Source organism: Neopsephotus bourkii, unplaced genomic scaffold (genome assembly GCF_033783945.1).
Source record: "Neopsephotus bourkii isolate Nb327-2 ecotype Australia unplaced genomic scaffold, CSIRO-AGI_Nbou_v1 NB_991, whole genome shotgun sequence".
NCBI classification, from domain to species: domain Eukaryota; kingdom Metazoa; phylum Chordata; class Aves; order Psittaciformes; family Psittacidae; genus Neopsephotus; species Neopsephotus bourkii.
The window spans coordinates 4064213-4086657 of NW_026901483.1; the positions used below are offsets into that span (position 1 = coordinate 4064213).

The 22445-nt window shown below is 48.9% G+C and overlaps 1 protein-coding gene across 3 annotated transcripts in view; it reads left to right on the forward strand.

Annotated features, from left to right (window-relative positions):
- The window catches only part of MCF2 (MCF.2 cell line derived transforming sequence), a 61847-nt gene that overhangs the window by 7699 nt on the left and 31703 nt on the right, over positions 1-22445 (forward strand). Inside the window, exons 2-6 of one of the 3 annotated variants that reach the window (XM_061359708.1) lie at positions 4111-4179; positions 4677-4791; positions 9145-9235; positions 15566-15685; positions 16734-16850. In XM_061359708.1, the coding sequence (XP_061215692.1) occupies positions 4111-4179; positions 4677-4791; positions 9145-9235; positions 15566-15685; positions 16734-16850 (512 nt within the window). Of the gene's footprint in view, positions 1-4110; positions 4180-4676; positions 4792-9144; positions 9236-11186; positions 11423-11599; positions 11777-15565; positions 15686-16733; positions 16851-22445 lie in introns of those variants that run through there. The other 2 variants (XM_061359710.1, XM_061359709.1) reach the window with 2 other exon arrangements.

The window sequence follows — 22445 nt, forward strand, 5'->3', positions numbered from 1 at the left end:
CCATGGGCAGGCAGGTGCTCAGCCACAGCAGCACACATAGCAGTGACTTGGGAAGACAAACACCATCACTCTGAATGTCCCCCTTTTCTTCTTCCCTCATCCACATTGAGTGCACCCAGTGATGGGCTGCAGGGCCTCTCTGAGTGCTTCGTGTGGGTATAGCAATGCAGACTGAGTTAGGGGATCACACTGCAGGGTGGTGCATTGACTGTGTTTCTGTTCCTTGCCCCAATAAATGTTTAATTTTGCCAAGCAGAGCAGCTTCAGCAGGAGGAGGGGAAAGGGCTGCTCTCTGCATTGCACTGGGTTCATGGCTGGGGCACTCTCTCCAAGGGATTTCCTTTCCCATTCCTGCATAAAGCAGATGAGATGGGGATGGCTTAATCCTCACACCCAGCCTTGCTTATTCTCCATGGGCTGTTCTGGGAGGGTCACACTGATGCTGGCATCACACAGGGGCCCCCCAAGCACCAGACCTTCCTGTAAATGCTGTTGGTTTATCCTTAGCCTCAAAGGAACAGGAGGACAACCAGAGGCAGACACTGGCTGGTGGTTAGCCCAGAAAGTCACGGCGAGAAGTGGGAATAGGTTATAACTGTGCTGCTCCGCAGGCTCCCTTGGCACCAAATAAATGCTGCTTTGCTGGGTGCAGACGTCTGAATGGACAAGCAGCCGACAAGAAGCTCAATGTGGTCCTTTACCCGTTTCATTTGATTTACTCCATCTTTGTTTCCTAGACTACGGCAGCAGCCCTCTGAAGAGCTGCCGTTCTTCATTCACAACAAAGCCATCTCCAAACGGGTTTTGTAGCTGCAAACAATATTTGGGCAGTGTTGTGAAGGGCAAAGCGCTTCTCCATCAGCTTGGCAGATGTGTGACACAGCTGCAGTCTGCTGTGAAGTTTGGAAAGGGAAAGAAAACAATAGTGACCAAAGAGCAAGGATCTTCAGTGTTCGTTTGAGGTGTATGAGAGGGAGTTGGACTCAGACTGTAGGTGTCCCCTCCCCACCCTTTGTGGAAGTCCCTCCATGCTTGAATCCCCCCAAAAGGGAGGATCGCTGACAGTGAGCATCATTCTCACAGCTGCAATCTGTGCAACAGCCTCGAGATACGGTCCTATGGAGAGGACCCAGCAAAACGCTGTGGGCTGTGTAAGCCAAATGATGGGGACAGGGCTGAGTCAGCAGGTTGCCTGCTGAGCCACGTTAGTTTTTCTCGATGGGGTACAGAGCTCTGTATTTCCCCTTTGTCTTGTCCCCGCTTGGCTTCATGCATCCTCCAAAACTCTGTGTCATGGCAACGATCTCCTCCATAGAGGAGTCTCTGAGTGTAATAACTGCAGCAGCATTTTATAAATACCCAGGTTAGAGCCTATATCAAAGATGTTACTACACTGTTCTAACAGTTTATCATTGAGATGCTGCTTGGTTTTAGTAAGACCCTAAAGCCTGAGGTCATACTGACTGTATGGGGTTAGCAGTGTTGTTTGGGATGCTGTAACACAAGGCGGTTCAGGCTTGATTTTATAACAGCACAGCTCTAGTCTATAGTAGCTGATGATCTCAAAGCCTATTTTAAGAGGAATGAGTGGACCTGCATGAAACCTGGACTTCCTCTGCCTTGTGCCAGCGAGATGCAAGCTGTGCGGTTCATAGCCAGTGTGGGCTGATCCCTGGGGTCTTTACTGTCCCAAGATAGTCCTCCAAATAAGAACCCCCCCAGTTTGCTAATGCACATCAGCTGAAGCCTTGTTTTTATCTGGGCCCCACTGCTTTTCACTGCTCTTTTTCCAGAGGTTCATATTTGAGGACAAGGGTCATGCTTCTGTAGAGGATTTATAGCAGCATCCCACTGATGTGCCTCAGGCACAGCAACACGCTTGTGAATCTGGTGCCAACACTTGATTTTCCCTAATGTTTGCCCAAGAGGTTGAGTTTGGTGGCCAAGGAGCAGCTCTGATGGGAGCACAATCAGCCTATTGTTGTGCCTTGACCTTACCAAAGGGCAGTTATCCCGCTCCTCTGTCGGTTGTTGGATTCTCCTGCACTACAGGAGATGGGAGATGTAAGGGAAATGCTCCCTGAGTCTTCCCTGCCTGAAGTGAAGTACTCCCACCTAGTTTTTCCTCAAATGAGTTATTTTGGGACTGCTCGGAAGGGGCTGGTTTTCTGACAGGGCTGGGTGCCCTTTTCCAGTAATGTCATCCCTTGGGAAGCAGCTTGGAGCTTGGAGCACCCTGCTCTAGTGGAAGGTGTCCCTTCCCATGGCAGGGCGTTGGGACTGGATGAGCTTTAAGGTCCCTTCCAACCCAAACCATTATATGACTCTATGATAAAGTGTAGGTGAGATGTGAGAGAATAAGCACTGCACTCTGGGGTTAAAACATGCATTTTTGAGATTGTATTCCCTTCTATAAAGTGAGGTTTGAAAGTATTTGTGGGAAAGTGCTTTTTTCCCCAACCATACTTGTCTCCAGCTTGTTTTAATGCTCTCCCAGCCTGTTTCCTTGACAGCTCTCAATCAACCAGCACATCCCTCCCATATCACTGCAGAACCAGAAACAAAAGCCTCATTTACTTGTACACCTGTAGCTGTGATTGCTTTTACAGCTGAGCACTTGAGTCACACAGGGGTGTTCTAGTCCATGGCCAAGCCGTGGGTAGGGAAGGTGAGCTGACTTCACCGCAACTACAAAGGCAGACAGGCTGCTGAGCAGCCCCACGCTGTTCCGAGGCAAATAAGTGTGGCTATGTCTTTGGTCTTGTATTTTCAAAGCCCAGCGTGTTTAATACCATCTGCTTCATGTGTTGGAGCCCCTGAAGTTATTAAATATGCATCTTTATCAGTGTGAAACTATTGACCTGGAGAACGAAATCTACTGGTAGAGGAGAAATGTGTGGCTGCAGCTTGTCCTCGAGTCAGGTGAAGCAGTTGAATGCGAATGTTTGAAATAGCTTTGCAAGACAAACTTCTTCCTTAGCAAGACCCGTTCTGTGGCCTGTTAAAATGAAGAATGCTTCTGTAGATGCCAATTTGTCCTTACCAAACAGAAATCACATTTTTATCTATAAGAGGGAAAGCTATGTGCACGGCAGAGCAGAGAGGAGCCCATGGCAAGTGGGGATGCAGGAGCATCACCTCTTGCACCGCTGGGTGCTGCTGTTCCGTGCAGCCCACTAAGGGCCCAAAAAATCCATAGATAAAGCTGAAGTGAGCAGAAGGCCTTTGGAAACAGTGAAGTAGAATAAATACTGATTATGCTGGAGTGTGTTGAAGTATGCAACCTGTGTCATTTGAAGCAGCCAGAAGATTACTCCCTAGGACCGACTATATAATCAGTGTTTAAAATGTGATTATTGGAGAGCACAATGACTCTAATCTGTATAGATGTGCTTGGGAACCTTTATTTGCAGGAAGAAGGTTGTTTCATTTTAAGCTATCATCCTGTTTATAGATAAATGTGGACCAGCTCTAAGCACCCCTTGTGTTCAGTCTGGTTTGTGTTTCCTTCTCCCAGGTAAAACAATGTGTAACCTTCCATTGCTGCTGACATGGTCAGTGTGCTAAACGTGGCATGGAACCAGCCTCTCCCATTATTTAATTAAAAAGAAATCTAATAACCCAAAGCCAGCACAGCCTTTCCATGGAACCACGAGTTCAGAAGCTCATTTGCTCAAAATTAAAGACTCTAACAGTGTGAAACTCCAGCCTTGTTCCCAGCGTGGCAGCCTTGGATGCTGCTGATGCCAGCAGAAGCCTCATCCCATTGCACTGCCGAGGTTAGGGAGCACTGGGGGAGTGTCCTGAATAGGGAGTGAAGTTAGTAACTTCAAAATATAACAATTAACATTGGATACACCCTGTTGAGCACCCAAACTCCCTTAGTACACTTGCTAGAATACATTAACTGCTGATTTATGGCATTTGCCCTGCTGGAGTCATTAGAATCAGTGTTTTCTAGGAGGTTTCTATGTCCTTTGTTATGAGATTTCATATACAATTCAGGGAAGCTGCACTAGGTTCAAGTCCCACCTTTGGGTGAGCACACTGATAAGCATTTGGAGTTTTACTTTCCTTTCTGATGGCTGCTTTTGCTTTCCCCCTCGCCAGAAACCACAATACCCATCTGTGCAAAGGACATCAGCGATGATTTGATGAAGGGGTTTGCTTTTCTCTCTGGTGAGTACAGTGAACTTCTCTGTGGTAATTAAATAGCCCAGACAAACTTCCATGCTATTTGGCAAAATGATACTCCACATGGGATATTATCCATCAGGTAGCCTCCAGTGCCACTAGAAAGGTTGTTAATAAAACATTGAGGCAGTTTGAAAGAGCATATTGGGTTTCTGTTTCAAGCCATGTAAAATGCTCTTGCCTTCAAGCACTCAACACATTAACAAGGGTTTTGGTTTGAAATGGTTTTCTGTAGGTTCCAGATTGTCCTTGTATTTCTGCCTTCTTTTGCTGTCCCATGTAAAGTACACTCAGTAAATAAAGGAGATACCTGGTACCTAATACGTTTCTTTCTAGCACGTCTGCATGTGTGTTGTGCTTGAAATCAAAGGCAGGGTTCTGTAATGATGGCAGTGTGTTTTCTGACCTAACCTGTGTTCCTGGGCTTTGCTGCTGGCCCTCCTCAAAAGCAACCCAGGGAAGCATCCTTGTCCTTATTCCAGGTGGCCGAGGGAAGGACAAGGCTTGGATTATCACCCTCCCTGACAACGCTCGCTTCAACGAGGTACCTGAGGAGATCGTATCTAAAGTCCTCACATACCTAACATCAGTCCCCAGGTATGTGGCTCCCTTCTGGCTCTTGTCTGTGATGGGTAAGACCTGCTTGGGTCAGGCAGGGGATCTTCATGGTAGTGCCATGCGTTATCTTCAGCCCTCAAAGCAAGTAAGAGGGAAAAGATGGAATGATGCAAGCCCTTATGGAGTCCAAGCGTGGTATTTAATGTGCCAGTCACTGCAGGGTAAAAAGTGGCCATCATCCCTCTGACTTGTTGGCCTGCATGTATCATAAATTGAGTTTATTAAGTTTCTCATTAACAACAAGCTTTCCTTAAGGTTGGACATGTGTCACTGCTTAAATATGCCGTGCTGCTGCAGAGCAGTGTTTGACATGTACAACTGGAGAGTCATTACTGTGGAAAAAGCAAAATGAACCCAAGGAAGGGACTAATTACAGGGACAAAGCGTGCGGGGTCCCCATTCCACGCGCTGGCTCAGCAGCGTGCCACAGCTCCCATGTCTTGGGGTTAAGCAGCCTGTGCCACATACTTAGATTAATGGCCTTCCTATTCCTTATTGCTGAGCCTCGTGACTCAGTTACCTGGAATGCTTAATTTCCTTGAATAGTGCCTGTTTTGGCAAATTTCTTCCTGCAGAAAGAGCAGGTTGACAGCAGCTCCATGGGAGCTTTCCATCAGCGGCTGCCTTGGAAGATGTAAGGAAAGGAAAAGAGCCTTGGGTTCCTTTGGCCTCTTTTTGGATGGACTCTGAAGTCCTGTGGGCATCTGCACTTCCCAGCTCTGCCCAGTTTCTCCAGGGCTTCTGGAAACACCCTGGCATTAGCATGATGAGCAGTCTTGCTGTCCCTCTAATAGGTCCAACTCAATCAAGAAGCTAATGAGAGCTGCGAGCCTGCAGTGATTCAGACACGTTCAGCATGTTTATAGGAGAACCACTTCAGTCATGCTTCTCTGCTCCTCCTGCCATCATAACAGCCTGCCTCAGTACCTGACCATCTTGGAAACAGTGCAAGGCACGGCCTCTGAGGAGTGGCTGAGACCCCTGTGTTTGCACAGTTAGGAGAAAAGGGGGCTGAGAGACAACCTCATGGCTCTGTGCAGCTTCCTGAGGATGGGATGTGGCCAGGGCGATGCTCTTCTCCCTGGGATCCAGTGAAAGTACATGTGGGAATGGTTTAGACTGGCCATTAGGAAGCATTTATTTCCTGAGAGGGTGGTCAGACACTGGCAGAGGCTTACAGAGAGGTGGCCGGTGCCCCAAGCCTGTTAGTGTTTAAGGGGCATTTGGTCAATGACCTTAATAATGCTTGAACTTCTGGTCAGCCCTATAGAGGTCAGGCAGTTGGACTAGATGATCATTGTAGGTTCCTTCCAACTGAAATGGTGTATTCTAATCCCATTTCTAATTCAGTTTCTAATTAAATTTCTAATCTAATTTCTAATGAAATTTGTAATTACTCTATTTCTGATTATTCTATTTTGTTCTATTCTGTTTCATTCTGATCCATTCTGCTCCATTCCATTCCATGTTGTTTGACTCTCCAACTTGCTGATGTTAGACAAGCTCTGCATGTTTCACTTAGATCAGGAAGTGTGGTACAAAGTGATTCAGAGCCATGGCTGATAACACAGAGTAGTGACACTGCAGAGGGTGCTGGTGGCTATAAATACCCCTGAGTTTCAGTGTTAGGCAGCTCCTAGGTCCTGCAGTCCTGCTCTGAGCCCACCAGCCACAGGGAGCCTGTCCATCCTGTGATAAACCTCACAAGTGCAGCCTCCGGGATCTGATTTCAAGTCCTCCTGCAAAGCATCCCAAACCTTTATTTTTAGTCTGATGTGTTCTACAATACACACAAAATTGAGGGGAAGGGGAAAGAAGTGACAAGAAGCTCCCGGAGAGAAGTAATCCTTGATTATGTTCTCTGTCTCCATCATTCTGCTGCTGGATGCAGATGCGCAGCCCTTGCAACCTTAGTGAGAAAGCACTGATTGAATGTTACTGTCCGTCTAAAAGGTACATTGTGGGAGTGGATAGCTGATAAACTGCAAGGCCTGGCTTGCAAACAGTGATGGGCTTGCTCCAGGGTAAATTCAGCGTTTCCCACAGGAGGTTTCAAGGCTTTTGGAACTTTCTCTGTGTCTGTAAGGGAACTGATAGAAGTAGAAGAGTGTGCTTAAAGGTAGCTGAGTATAACCTTGTCCTGAGTAGATGGCAAACTTTGGCATGTGGTTATGAATGGACAGTGCGCTACAGCCTGGCTGCCTTTGCTAAATTACTTGGATTATAGGTTTTTTCTTCAGGTTTCATTCCGCTGGGAGCAGTGCTCTGTGAACACTATGGATCTGGGTCTGGTTTTTCAATGGCAGCCTGCTGGGAAATCACAGAACCCCAGCCTGGTTTGGGTTGGAAGGGGCCTCAAAGCTCCACCAGCTCCAACCCCTGCCACGGGCAGGGACCCCTTCCACTGGAGCAGCTTGCTCCAAGCCCCTGTGTCCAACCTGGCCTTGAGCACTGCCAGGGATGGGGCAGCCACAGCTTCTCTGGGCACCCTGTGCCAGCGCCTCAGCACCCTCACAGGGAAGAGCTTCTGCCTAAGAGCTCAGCTCAGTCTCCCCTCGGGCAGGTTCAAGCCATTCCCCTTGGCCTGTCCCTACAGGCCCTTGTCCCAAGCCCCTCTCCAGACTGGGAGACAGTGGAGGTTGAGGAATTGTTCCACCTAGAACAGAGACTTTTAAAAGCTTTAGGATGGGCTGAAAAAGGGTTTTATTGTCCCTCAAACGAAAGGATCCTTTTGCCCCCTCGCTCCCACCTGAGTCATTTATCTCATGGAGGGGGTGAACAGAGCTGTCAGAAACCTGCATCAGTTTCATGTTGCCAAAACTGTTTTAGCTGGAAAAGATTTTGGCTGAAAAGCCATGCCCGGTGCTGCTCCCAGTGTGTAATCTCACACTTCATTACATGCCAAAGTTCTGTGTTCCACCCATGTGTAAAATACACCATCAGTTCTGTCTGCTCTTGTGTGCTCTGCCTCAATAGCAATGTATACATTCACACGAAACCTTTGCACTTGGGGTGTGATGGTGGAGATCCTAAAGATCTATCTGTAGGACAGAGCTGGGTGCCTTTGTATCTGCTGTATCAGTGCCTTGTTATTATGAGCCAGAGGGAATTCTGTGTCTTTTCCCCGTGGTGCAACCTCTAATTCCTTTTAAGTGTATTTGTGTGGCTATCACATGCCAGAGCAGCGAGATGTGCATGGAGCAAGAGCTCCTTCACTGGCTTCATGCAGTGGAGTTGCCAAGTGTTGTCTGCCATGTGATACCTCCCAGTGATCCCCCATGTGTTTTCACTTGCCAAACATGAGAAGTACCAAAGCCGGTGCCTGCATGGGGCTATGCCTAGTGCAGATACCTGACCCAGCACGTGTACTGGGAGCCTCTCTGCAGCAATAGGGTAGGGACATGCCTAGCACATGGGATGTGTTATCCGGTTTCAACATCCACTAAGTAGGTGTTGTAGATGTTACCTACATCTCCTGTAAATACATTCACATCAGAGGACTGGGTTACAAGCCGGTGTACCCTTACCTGTGTGCAAACATGATGCCAGTTTGTAACTCAGGGTGCCCCGAGGTGTGTATCCTCATGGTTTGAGCTGGTTGAGCTGTGCCCAGTTAGCTTGGGAAGGCAGTGTTTGAATTACAGGTGGGTAAGGAGCTCACTGCCAGCCCAGGCATCCCTGGTGCTGCTGTCTTGACTGGTAAGGATGGGGATTTCAAAGCAGCTTAAAGGCTTTGGGTGTCAGAGGGATGCTAGGAAACCTGTGCATGCAGAGGGTGTTAGAAAGTGCCTCCTACCACTCACCCCCTCTCCAATGGGGCCTCGGGAAGCCCTGATAGCCTATTCCAGCCCCAGTTCCCCCTCTCCCCTTGCCAGGCTGGCATCACTCTTCCCTGGTGTGATGTCTCCTCTATTGCCTTATGCCAAACCAAGTCATGGCTTGGTTCCTGTAACCTGGGCAAGGAGGTGGCAAGTCCCATCGGAAGGAAGAGCTGACCACAAAGGGATGTGCATCTTGGAGCAGCTGCTGCTGCCTCCTTGGACCTCCTCAGAGGTCTTCTCCAGACCAGTGTGGGCTCCAAGGGCAAGGTATTGTCTACAGTGATGTGTGTCTTCACTAATGTATTGCCTCCACCTCCTGCGCAGTTCGAAGTGATGCTTCACCCTGGGCTCACCCTAAGGTGGGCTTCCCAAGTTTCTTGTTGGAATCTGCTCAGGGAACTGTGGCAGTGGCACACTGTGGTTTGTGTTCCGTGTTCTGGAGGTTTTTTGGGGAATAGAATCACATTCCCTTAAGGTGTTGTGTGGTTATTGGTATTTTCTTATCTCACAGTCAACATGAGTCAGACACCAGATTTATCCTGATCCTGGATAGAAGATTGGACACATGGACATCAGTCAAAATGACTCTCCAAAAAATAGCAGTAAGTCCTCTTTAATGTTAATATCTTTTAATGTACTAAGTCATCGTCCTCATTATGTATCATTTTCAAGGAATCAGTGGGAACTAGGAGCAATGATGTTTATGCTTTCTCCCTAGGTCGTAGTTTGGTTTATGGCACTATAATTAACTCAGGCACAGCTCTGTGCCCCATTTGAGGGTGTAAATGAGCTCTTTGAGTATTAACTGATTCATTTGCTTGGTTTTGTACTTCTTCATAGTGGTTCAAATGGGGTTTGTGCCTTGTTCTGTGCTTTTGATGGTGGCTTAATACATGTTCTTTCTAGACACTGGTTATTAATGAGACTATGTTTTACCCAATTGTCAGTGACTGAAAGTGTTAGGATCTTAAAACAGGCTTCACAAGCGTTTGTATGTGGGCATGGGTGGCAAAAGCTATTTTAAATGTCTATATATGCATTCATGTATTTTAAATACAACATATGTTGAGGTGCTACACATCATCAGCACATATCCTGGGTGAACTTACCTCAAAATGAGCTTTTTACAGCTCAGCAGTGCATTGTGTGCTGTGAAATCAGATCATGGGGTTACAGCAGTGCATGCACATGTAGGAATGTCAGGTTTATAGGTGCACGGGTAGGTAGGAGCCAATAAATGCTTTTCCAGCCATCCCATGCCATGTGGGTAAGTCAATGAAAATATTCTGGGTGCCTTTAATCATGGAACAGTTAAAGGCATTGGTCCATCTGATGGAGAATGGAGCAAACGGTTTATACTGAAGGAAAAGCTCTTACCTCACTGTGGTTAGATCTGATAAAGTTAACTCTTACACTGTTTTAGTATGTAACACTGGTCCAGCTGAACTTGGTTCAGAAAGTCAGGCTTTGCTGATGGGCATCCTGTGGAAGGAAGAAGGGTTTACCTCTTTGCAGTGTGCATAAGATGCCTCTGTCGGTATTTTGGGCTCTGGTTTCCCTGGATGTCATAAGCTGAATTTCCAAGCGTGGTTACCATGCCACCAGGGAAGAAAGAGCTTTTTAAAAGTACTTCTGTAAAGGGAGCATCAAAATTCAATTCCACTGCCAGCGTTCGCTACTACTGAGAGCATCTTTTAAGGATGATGCGGTTGCTTTGTGTAGTTTGGAAGTTTCAGATGGAGGGGGGAACCCTGTCCTAATTTCTGGCTTCTACAGAAGTGTCATTTGTTTTGTGCTTAATAAGGAAATCTAATTATGGGGTGACCTTTGAGTATCCACCCTATTTGTGTGCCTGTGTGCACTGCGTGTCCATGTAGAGGAGTGACTCTGCCTGGAGTATCGGGGCTGTCTGTGTCAATAGTGTGGAGGTGCTCTGTGTAAAGAGGAGTGACAAGCAGGAAACCCATGTCCACTAAATCTTAAGACTTGGGAATCTTGCCTTAAACCCAGGGTCTGGTCTTTGTGTCCAGGAGGAGTTTGGCTGGACTTGCCTTTGTGCAGGTAACATAAAAGAGCACATCTTGATTTCTTTCTAGTCATAAACCCATGCTGCGATAAAAAAGTCTTCTGATCTCTGTATGAGTTTGGAATAAAGAAGTGCAAATAAGCTGCATTTCAAATGCACAGTGTCCTATTTTTACAGCATGTGTATATGCGGTTGCAGCTCTGCTCTTGTGCATCTGATCCAGAAAAATGTAGGATCAGACCGATTTTTGCTTAACTCTTTGTGTATGTCTCTAATTGCACGGGCAGAGCAGGCTCACGCTGGTGCTACGTGCATTTGGAAGCAAGGCCGTGCAGCCCGGGTCGAACCTCAGGTTTTGGCAGGAGCATCTTTCCTCGCTCCCCCCCCACCGCTATAATCCTAAAGAACTTGACAAGACGCATTGAGACAAGGCGGGGAGGAAGGGGCGAGAGGATCGCTGCGAGCCCAATCCTCGGAGGGAAAAGCGCCGGCCTTGATTGCAGGATGATTTTGGGCATTCCACCTTAAAAGCAAACCCGGCGCTAAGGAAGGAGCGCGGTGCTGCGAGCCGAGCGCGGGTGCCGGCAGGGCTGCCTGCTGCCTGCCTGCTGCCTGCCCTGCCCTGCCCGGCTGCGGGGCGAGCAGCGGGGGAACGCGGGGGGCTCCGTCCCGTCCGCCCCGTCCGGTGCGGTCCCGGTCCGGCTGCGGGGCGATGGCCGAGGCGAGCCCGCGGCGCGGCGGGCGGCGGGCCGGCAGCACTGCGGTAAGGCTCCGGGCCCGGCTGCTGCAGCGAGCACGGAGAGGGCGGGGGGGGCGGCGGAGAGAGGCCTCGTTGTACCGGGGGGGTGTGCGGGAGGTGATGGAGGAAGCGGGAGTATTGACCGGAGCCGGTTTAATGGAGTGATTATAGGAGCATCCTCCGTGCGGGCGGGCGTCGGGCACCGCTGTCCCGCAGTGCTGCCGCTTGTCGCATCGCGACATGTCCTGGGAAAGGCTGTGCGCGCTGCTGTACGGTACGAGAGAGCCGCTGGCAGGGAGCGGGCCCTGGGTGGGAGGTGTGCGGCAGCGATGCTCGCAGCATCTTCGGGGGTTAATTCTGCAGCCGGCTGTAAAAAAGGTAGCAGAGCGCTTGGGAGTTTCATTTTAGCTCTGGGGGGAGTTAAAGCTCAAACGAGCAGTGCCTGGCATTTTGCGGTGTGACTTTAAGGGACAGCAGAAAGTCATTAAGGTTGGACACTTCTAACGCTCGGCTGGACAGGGTGCTAGGGCATCTTGTTTAGGTCATGCTATGCCATGAAAGGTTGGACCAGATGATCCTTGAGGCCCCTTCCAGCCTGGTGCTCTGTGATTCTATGGCTCTGTGGTTCTATGAACTTCAGCACCTGTATGTGTAAGGACCACTAGCCTCAGTCTCCATCACTCAGAAGCAAACTTAGTGGCAGATACTACTTTTTCTTTGTGTTCATTGATTTCCGACCTTCTGAATATCCCAGTGAGCTGCAGGGAACAATATTCCCTGCAAACCGAATTCCTAAAATGGGGGAAAATCACATTAAATGCATCAGGATGATATATTCACTGAAGAGATAACTATGATGCTTTCAGTGCATGCCTGTGCTTGTGCTTTATTAGCCTAGTTCGTCTATATTGATTATATCAGGGCTGTCTGTGGGGTTATAGTTGAGCATCCATTTAAACAAGCTGCTGAGCTGGGACCTTAAGGTACACACGTTTGTGTCCTCAGAAGGGGGAGCATGTCCTGAGCATGGTCTTTGGTCAGGGAGAGAGTTAATAGTAATGAAGTGTTGCCAACTGCCTGGTTTAGTGGAATTGTGCCCAGAGTTTTTCCCCTTTCCTGGTATGCTGCAGAGCAATAGCAGAGGGCACAGGCTTTAGGAGGTTCTTTTGTGTTTTGTTACCTAACCCCAAGGTCACCAAATGCACAAGGTTCTTTGTAGTGTTGTAAGTAATAAGATAAAACATAAGGCAAGATTAAGGCTCTTTTGTCTTTGCTTTCCCGAATGTATTGTGGGGAAGGGATTTTTTCCAGCAGCATCATTAGAGTTGAGTTTGCAGGTAACTTACTAGACCTCAGCCCTTAGAAACTACAACTGCAGCAGTGATTAAACAGATATAATCCATCTGTTATCTCTCTGAGAAATTACTGGTTTATAATTACATGTATATTTATTTATACACACACACACACACACATATATATATATACGGGGGTTTTAACCTTTATTCCTTTCTCTTAAGTCTGTAGTAGGGTACAGGACATGGTTTGATCGGTGGTTATCTTTCTGCAAGCTTATTTTTGGCTTTGTCTTTTTTCAGTGCTTGAAATACATTAGGTCTCGTTTGCAAAGCTCTGTTTCTTGGTTTGTAGCTACTCACAAGCGCTGACCTCGGATCTATGTGGATAAAATCAGCTGAGAAAGGCCCAAATGCTTTCTGAACTGAATGGAAATCAAATCACCTGGAAACCCAGCTGCCCATTGGGTGTGTATGGGTGTGAAGTTGTGTCAAAGGGGAGTTTGGCCCTGTGGGGGGTGTTGCAGAAGGATGTGAGTGCCAGGTAATGCTCTTTTCCCCTATGTCGTGTTGGCATCCTGCCTTCAGGAAGCAAAAGGTGTCCAAAGGCACCTTTCTTCTCAGCGAGGCATTTCACACCCTGTAGCTATTCCAGTGTGGTTTTGGCAGGCATTTTACCTTTGGTTGCACTAAGAGTGGACTCATTACCGTGCAGAAGGACCTAAAATTACATCCTCCAAGCAATTAAAGCATTGGAAGACCATTGGCCTCACAAGGCTTTGGTTCAAGTCAGTTTGAGCCGTAATGCCGGGGATGGAGGGCCTGTCTTGAAGCATCATTTCCTTCGAGGTTTACAGCTTATGGTGGCTTCTTGGTGATATCTTTGAAACCTTGTTGGAGAATGCTACTGTTAGCCTGTCTGCAAAGAAATTCCCACTGGGAAATGACCAGGATGTAGAATGAAGCAAAGGTGGACATAGGGGTGGGCATGAGGGAATGACACATGATGGACTCACAGGTCTGGAGGGAAGGGCTTGACATTGCCATGAATGCAGACTGACAGATCTCTTTCTGGGATCTCCTAGTGCCTAGTGAAGAGTGTCAAGGGCCAGCCTGGTCAGTCAACAGCCCTGGAAAGAGCAATACCAGCGTTTGCTGGGTTCAATAGAGAGCCAATGTAGTGAGGTGGGAGAGGCAGCCAATTCTCTGGACTGCACGAGAGGATGATGATGAACTTGCCAGAGGCCTTCCAGTGAAATATGAATGCTGTTAATTTTCAGCTCATTCAAGATGCCTACAAGCCTGTGCCAGAGCTGATGGTGCTTTGCTCAGGGTAGGTTCTCTGCATCCCAGTTCTGGTGATGCTTTCCTCAGGGAAGGTTCTCTGCATCCCAGTTCTGGTGATGCTTTCTTCAGGGAAGGGCTTCTGCATCCCAGGCAGAGACTGTCCTCAAAGTGAGGAACCACTCCAACTCCTTGGAGATACCCAGTACCCTGTGGATGATTTTCTTTCTAGTTATATGAGAAACTAAAGTTACGAGTTCTGAACTGAGGAGGGTCTCTGAGATGGGTTTATCATCAAAGCTGTGTCTTGTAGCTGGGCTGTTGGAGAACCTACTTGGGGTTGTCCTGCAGGAGAGCTGATCTTCCTTGTAGAGCTAATTGAGCAGGCACTGGAGCAGGGAGCTGAACCTGGATCTCCTGCAGCCTCTCATCCATGTGCTCTTGGGCAAGACCTCGGAGCTGCAAATCTCTGGTGACTCCATGGTCAGGGTTAGACCTTTGGCATGTTTGATGGGGCTGGATGTTGGTTTGTTGGGTCTCCCCAGGGATGGGTTGTGGCCATCGCTGTGTGCCTGGGGCTGGCAGCAGTTGTGTGCTGACCAGGCACTGGGTAACAGAGGAGCAGCACCCAGGGCTTGGAGCCAGCCAACGTGTCTGTTGTTTAATGGTCTGCTTGGTTGTAATGCCAAATCTTTGTCCCTGGCACCATTCTTGTTGACTTCCAAAGGGTAGGAATCTGGCACTTAATTCACATGAATTCATTTTTTCCCTGCTCCTACTTAAAATAATAACAGATCAATGTGTTGAATTAATGTGGCTTATTTGATCCTAAAACTCATTGTCCTTTTCTAAGTGACGTTGTGGGCAGTGGGAGCCACAACCTGACCTTTCCTACACAAGAAAACGAGTTATGATGCAGTTCATGGATGTGAGATCTCAACTGTAAATCATGGCTTTTTCAAGGAACACTAATGCATGTTTACAGGAGCAGTCTTGGTTTAGAAGGCACAGATTAAGTGCCCTGCAGTGCAAAACACCTAAGCGTGTTCATTACTCTCACCACTGGTATAGATGCTACTACTGTGTTTCAAGGAGGAGAGTAATATATAGAGGAATATATGGAGAAATATAACCTGGCCTGGCAGGATCTCAGAGTAAATCATATGTCTTAATTAACTTAATCCTTTGCATCATGCACTTAGGCATAATTTAATGATACGACACCTACTTGCTTAAAACCTCATTTTCACTCTTAAACACCCTTTCCACAGATCCATTTGGAATGCGCCTGCCAACCATATGCTTGAAGACAGGAACTCCAAATTCTTACCATAAATGATATGTTGCCTGGTAATTACCAGGAACAAGACTATGCTTGATGCAGTTATAGGGTGATTAGTGAGTTTGGCAATACATTTTGCTGCCTCAATCTGTCTGTTATTCCTCTCGATGTTCCTCTGTTCCTTGCTAAGTTGTAGTTTCACTCCTCAAGTCCTAATGCTGAACTTTATGTACATTATAGGTGTTTGGAAGCTGTTGTTGGACCTGCCGTGTCCTTAGAGTGGATTTCCTCTCTCTTCCCTTGCAGGCATCTTTCCCAGGGAACCTGCACCTAGTGATGGTTCTGCGTCCCACGGGATTTTTCCAGCGCACCTTCACTGACATTGGGTTTCGCTTCAGTCAGGAGGATTTTCTGCTCAAGTTACCGGTACGAGCATGCAGGGCTGTTGTGTTTGTGTGGGATCAGTGCACCTCAGGTCAGAGGGTGACAGTGTCCCACTCTGCAGGCACCCAGAGTGTCCCTGCCAGGAATGCCTTATTTCCACCAAATCAGTCTCCATCAAACCTCTCCTTGAGCATTTTTCATCTTCTCTTGTGCAGTTTCCTCCCCACCAGAGTACCATGGTAGTGGCTGGTGGGCTTCTCAGCCTGTTCTCATCCCCCATACAGGCTGCATGGAGGATAAAACCATGCTCAAGAGCTTGTTTAATGTCTAAAAAGTCAAAAGGCATGTCCAGTGAGGCTCTTGCAATGAATTCCACCCATTTTCATCTCAGTCTAAACTCCATACCATCACCATGTTGGTGTTTGTTTCTAAAACAGCGACTGAAATGGTGTTTTATGCTCTTTGAGTCAGAGTTTCCACGGCTTCTAAAGCCACCTTGATCACAGGACATAATAATAATTAAGAGAAGTACAGTACATTTATGGAGTCTCAGTTGATGCAATTCCAAATGCATAAAGCAAACTAATATTTTCCTTTAGGAAATAATATGACTTTCACAAGCTTTGCATTTTTCACTCTAAAATGAATGATTGCCATTTGCACAGTCCTGAAAATTCATGACTTATCCCAGGGCAGATCAAGACACCCAAAGCCTCATGAATATATATTTGTGTGAAGCTGGCTTCATAACTTATTAAAGTGCATATCTGTTTTTCTACATTACTGGTCATTCCTTGCAAAACCCTGCATTCCTTCTGCTTCCAGCTCTGTTCTGCAGTTAGATGCTGCAGCATTGCTCTGTGCTTTGCATTCAAGGAAGAAAGCACTTAGGAGATCAGGGTTGGCCTACCAGAATGGTCAAATACATCAAATAAAAGCCCTATTAAGCCATAAGCATAAGAAGAAAGCCATTCTGTAGAACAGTATTTAGAGCAAACCTGGTTTTTAGATACATAAAAGCTTCTTAGGCTTGAATCGTGTGTAGCTAGAAGTGATGCTCAACCAAGTAACGGTGTTGCCTTGCTTGTAGGTTGTTATGCTGAGCTCAGTGAGCGACCTGCTGACATACATTGATGAACAACAACTAACCCCAGAGTTTGGAGGCACCCTGGAGTATTGCCACAGCGAGTGGGTCATCTTCAGGACTGTAGGTACCGGGGCTGAGCACTGGGGTCTTGGGCGTTTGGGATGGATGGAGGAAGGTTTTCTGTAAGGCAATGAGTAACGGGTAGCTGGAAGTGACCCCTGATGCCAAATGCATTTCTTGTATCATATTTGCAAAGGAATCAAGTGGCATTAGGCACTTGATGGGTTTATAAAGGAATTAGATGATGAGCTCCCTCCTTTTGAAATTGCTCCTTTTGAAGCTGCTTCCAAAAGATTTGTTATTTTAAGTCTTTATTAAAATTCCCTTCATGGTAGATACAAAAATAGGCCTTTTTTATATATACATAATGGCTGTTTCATGTGATTAATATCACAAATGTGTTTGGGAACCAGAGCAATGAGACTGCTCTCTGCATGCTGACCAAATGCAGAGGATTCAGGTGATTTCCTTTATGGTTTTTCTTCTTTGCAAGAATTTTCCTTTAATATTGCCAGGAATGAGGTGTTTAACTCCCTGAGCTGTTCCTTGCTACGTGTTTCTATGCTTGCTGTAATATTAGTTTTAACTGGGACTTTGTCTCCCAGATTGTATCCCTGCCTGTGGTAGAGGGGCTGGAACTAGGTGATCTTTAAGGTCCCCTCCAAACCACACTATCCTATCATTATAAGCTGAATGGCAGATTGGTTTCCCACTTACCTTCCCAACAAATCACAGCACCAATGGAACATACACCAGCCATCTTAGCGTCCCTTGTCCTTCAGCATCATCCACGCAAGCAGATGTGGAGATCAGCATAAAGTCAAAAGCACAAGACACTGTAGCTGGAGTAACTCCACTCTCGCGCCATGAACTTTGTGATGCTTTATGCTGTGTGTCCAGAGCTCCCACTGTCTGCCTGGCATGTGTTTGGAGGTACCAACAGCACTAATTTCCATCCCACTCTGTCCGGTTCATCTCCATTTAGCTCCCTCCCTTACCCTCTGATGAAGCTGCGGATGAGCTGCCCATGGTTCCGTGCTGCATTGTAACCTGCCCTTTGGGCTTGTAAAGCTAGAAACATCCATCATCAAGAAGCCAAATACATCTCCAAAAACATGTGACCTGGAGGAAGTTCCCAGTGTGGTTTAAATAGAGGAATTAAAGGGATTCAGCGCTGGGACCCCCAACATAAGGACGTGGAGCTGTAGGAGTGAGTGCAGAGGAGGCCATGGAGAAGGTGTGAGGGCTGGAGCAGCTCTGCTCTGGAGCCAGGCTGAGAGAGCTGGGCTGGGGCAGCCTGGAGAAGAGAAGGCTCCTGAAGGGGAGACCTTAGAGCAGCTCCAGTGCCTAAAGGGGCTGCAGGAAACCTGGAGAGGGGCTTGGGACAAGGGATGTAGGGACAGGGCAAGGGGAATGGCTTGAACCTGCCCGAGGGGAGACTGAGCTGAGCTCTTAGGCAGAAGCTCTTCCCTGTGAGGGTGCTGAGGCGCTGGCACAGGGTGCCCAGAGAAGCTGTGGCTGCCCCATCCCTGGCAGTGCTCAAGGCCAGGTTGGACACAGGGGCTTGGAGAAAGCTGCTCCAGTGGAAGGGGTCCCTGCCCGTGGCAGGGGTTGGAGCTGGAGGAGCTTTGAGACAGCGACTGTGAGACTGCAGAGACAGCACACGGCAGCTTTTATTGATGAGAAATGATGGCATTTACATCAGAAATGTTCATTCAGAGCAGCTCCCAGTGTGTGAGGGGGCCTCCAAGGGTGCCAGAGAGGGATCCTTCGTCAGGGACTGCAGCGACAGGACAAGGGGTGATGGGTTTGCACTGGAACAGGAGCAGTTCAGTTGAGGAATGAGGCAGATTCTTCCCTGTGAGGGTGCTGAGGCGCTGGCACAGGGTGCCCAGGGAAGTGGTAAATGCTGCATCCCTGGCAGTGTTCAGATCCCGGTGGGACAGAGCCTTGGGAGCCATGGTCTGCTGTGAAGTGTCATTGCCCATGGCAGGGAGCTTGGAGCTGGAAGCTCTTGAAATCCTTTCCAACCCTAACTATCCTACAACTAAACTAAACTAAACTACAACTATCCTATAATTCTATGATTCTAAGAAAAGAATATTGTAGAGAACAACAAACAACAGAACTGCTTACCCCTATAGTAACCTATAACCTATTGAAACCCCAACAACAACAGTAACGTACTCCTATACTAACATATAACTTACTGAAACACCAACAACAACAGTAACTTACTCCTACCCTAACCTATACCCTATCTCTACTTTATGGCTGTTCCTATCTACGTCCGCCTCCGTTTTGGTGCAGAGGGGCCACTGGATGCAGCAGCCCCGCGCCTGGTGCGGGTGGAGCGGGTGGCTGCAGAGGGCTGGGTGTTGTGCTGCTCCTCTGCAGCTCCTGCACCAGGCTCAGCACCACGCTGGTGGCTTCTCGTCCTGGTGTCCTGGATGCTGGTGCTCAGGGGGGCTGCAGCGGCCGCTCTCAGGCGCTCCATGGCGCTTTCTGCCATCCTCTGGATCTGCTGCAGCTTGGGGCAGTCCCGCTGGAAGTAGGGATGGTAGAAGAAGAGCAGCTACAAATGCAAAGGAGAGGAGTCAGTTGGCATCGGTGCAAGGAGGAGAGAGACAGAGAGCCGGTAACTCGGCATCTGCATCGGAAAAGGCAAACGCGGGTGTTCCAAAGGACTTTGTGGGGCATTTTAAACCTCAGCAGTTTTGGCTGAATGCAATGGTAGGGTAGAGTTTTGGTCAGTCAGAACCACCCTTGTGTTTCCAGCTGCTGGGAGCAGAGAAGTGTAGGGGCTTCAAAAGGCTAAAATCCAATGGAGAAGCCCAAACAGGTCTCATTTAGAGCACCTGAGTGTGGCATGGGCCTGTTGGGAATAATGGTGGTGCTGCCGTGTATCTTGTCAGCACTGAGCAGCTGCCACAAGGTGATTGAGGGTTCTTTTGTGTGCGGAGGAACCAACGTACCTGTCCCAGAGCAGGCCCTGCTGCTGCCACTGCCCGCAGCTCCCTGATGGGGATTTCCACTACCATATCCTCCTCCATCCTGCAGAAGCCGTGGAGGTGGAGGCGGACGAAGAATTCATTCAGGCTCTCAGCCTGGAGGGCCAGACGTGCGGTCCTCTTGCTGAGAACCTCATCTTCGAAGAGGTTATCTGCGATAACCACGCAGCTCCCGTTGTCTCCCCACCAGATGGAATGGAACTGGAAGCTGGAGACGAGGTTCCATAGGAAGACGAGGAAGGAGTCGGGTGCGGAGGTCTCTGAAACACAAAATTGCATGGTCAGGGCCCAGGGTTCATCAGGCAAACCCTGAAGGAGTTTTCTTTTGTGGGAGGTGCGGTGGCAGCAGCCCAAGGTGCTCCCGTGTCACCTCTTTGGGTCATGGCCCAAGCTGAGGATGCCTCCTCTGAAGAGCTCTCCAAAACTGCCTGGTTCCACCCGTTGTCTCCAACTGTCCCCCAAGCAGCCAGGCTGGGTCCTGCTGCTCAGCAGACTGAAGGGGTGTGGCCCCAGCAGCCCCTCAAGTTCTCCAGCATCACTGTGACATCAGGGTTCCATGAGGGTTCCATGGGCGGTGCCCATCTCCTGGCAACAGCAAGGGGCAGCAGCAGAAGTTGCTAGAAAGCCTTCTCCAGGAGGGAGCTGTTTAGAGCTGAGAAGTGACCCCAACTGTATTTGCCTTTGGCCTGTGCTGCTGGGGCCGTGCTGCCTCCCATTGCCCCTGGGAACTGGTCCCCAAGGTGGGATGGGGAAGGCTGCAGCGTTGGGCATCAGAGTGCCCAGACCTGAAGGTTCTCCCTTGGGCACCTTCCCCCCATGCAGAAATGCCCCAAGCCTCTTGTGTGGAGTAACCCCGCTGTGATTTCAGCAGCGCTGCTGCTGTCACAGCTGTGCATGTGCTGGGTGATGCTCTCAGCTTTCAGCAGGGCTCCGTGCTGCTCTGCAGGATGAAGTACAAGTGAAACACCACCTGCACTGATCCTGCATGTGAAATAAAGTGGTGCTCTGCACCACTAAAGGGTGCCTGTTAAATCCAAGCTTTTTAAGATTGCTAAATGGGATGGGGTGAAGATTAATGCAGAAGTGATTTTGGAGCAGCTCTGCTCTGGAGCCAGGCTGAGAGAGCTGGGCTGGGGCAGCCTGGAGAAGAGAAGGCTCCTGAAGAGGAGACCTTAGAGCAGCTCCAGTGCCTAAAGGGGCTGCAGGAAACCTGGAGAGGGGCTTGGGACAAGGGATGTAGGGACAGGGCAAGGGGAATGGCTTGAACCTGCCCGAGGGGAGACTGAGCTGAGCTCTTAGGCAGAAGCTCTTCCCTGTGAGGGTGCTGAGGCGCTGGCACAGGGTGCCCAGAGAAGCTGTGGCTGCCCCATCCCTGGCAGTGCTCAAGGCCAGGTTGGACACAGGGGCTTGGAGCAAGCTGCTCCAGTGGAAGGGGTCCCTGCCTGTGCAGGGTTGGAGCTGGAGGAGCTTTGAGGTGGTCTTTAAGGTGCAGAGGAGAAGCCGAGCAGCCAGGCTGCTCCTGTGCTCCCCTGCCTTGCAGAGCAGCACGGGCAGAGCCTCTGCCGTTGAACTGGGACCTTTGGCTTTTGTGGCTGAAGCCAAACCCTTCATGTCCCTGAAGGCAACCCCCGGCCTGGGTGTGGAGACAGCGACTGTGAGACTGCAGAGACAGCACACGGCAGCTTTTATTGATGAGAAATGATGGCATTTACATCAGAAATGTTTATTCAGAGCAGCTCCCAGTGTGTGAGGAGGCCTCCAAGGGTGCCAGAGAGGGATCCTTCGTCAGGGACTGCAGCGACAGGACAAGGGGTGATGGGTTTGCACTGGAACAGCAGAAGTTCAGTTGAGGAATGAGGCAGATTCTTCCCTGTGAGGGTGCTGAGGCGCTGGCACAGGGTGCCCAGGGAAGTGGTAAATGCTGCATCCCTGGCAGTGTTCAGATCCCGGTGAGACAGAGCCTTGGGAGCCATGGTCTGCTGTGAAGTGTCATTGCCCATGGCAGGGAGCTTGGAGCTGGAAGCTCTTGAAATCCTTTCCAACCCTAACTATCCTACAACTAAACTAAACTAAACTACAACTATCCTATAATTCTATGATTCTAAGAAAAGAATATTGTAGAGAACAACAAACAACAGAACTGCTTACCCCTATAGTAACCTATAACCTATTGAAACCCCAACAACAACAGTGACGTACTCCTATACTAACATATAACTTACTGAAACACCAACAACAACAGTAACTTACTCCTACCCTAACCTATACCCTCTCTCTACTTTATGGCTGTTCCTATCTACCTCCGCCTCCGTTTTGGGGCAGAGGGGCCACTGGATGCAGCAGCCCCGCGCCTGGTGCGGGTGGAGCGGGTGGCTGCAGAGGGCTGGGTGTTGTGCTGCTCCTCTGCAGCTCCTGCACCAGGCTCAGCACCACGCTGGTGGCTTCTCGTCCTGGTGTCCTGGACGCTGGTGCTCGGGGGGGCTGCAGCGGCCGCTCTCAGGCGCTCCATGGCGCTTTCTGCCATCCTCTGGATCTGCTCCAGGTTGGGGTAATCCCGTTGGAAATATGGATGGTAGAAGAAGAGCAGCTACAAAATGCAAAGGAGAGGAGTCAGTTGGCATCGGTGCAAGGAGGAGAGAGACAG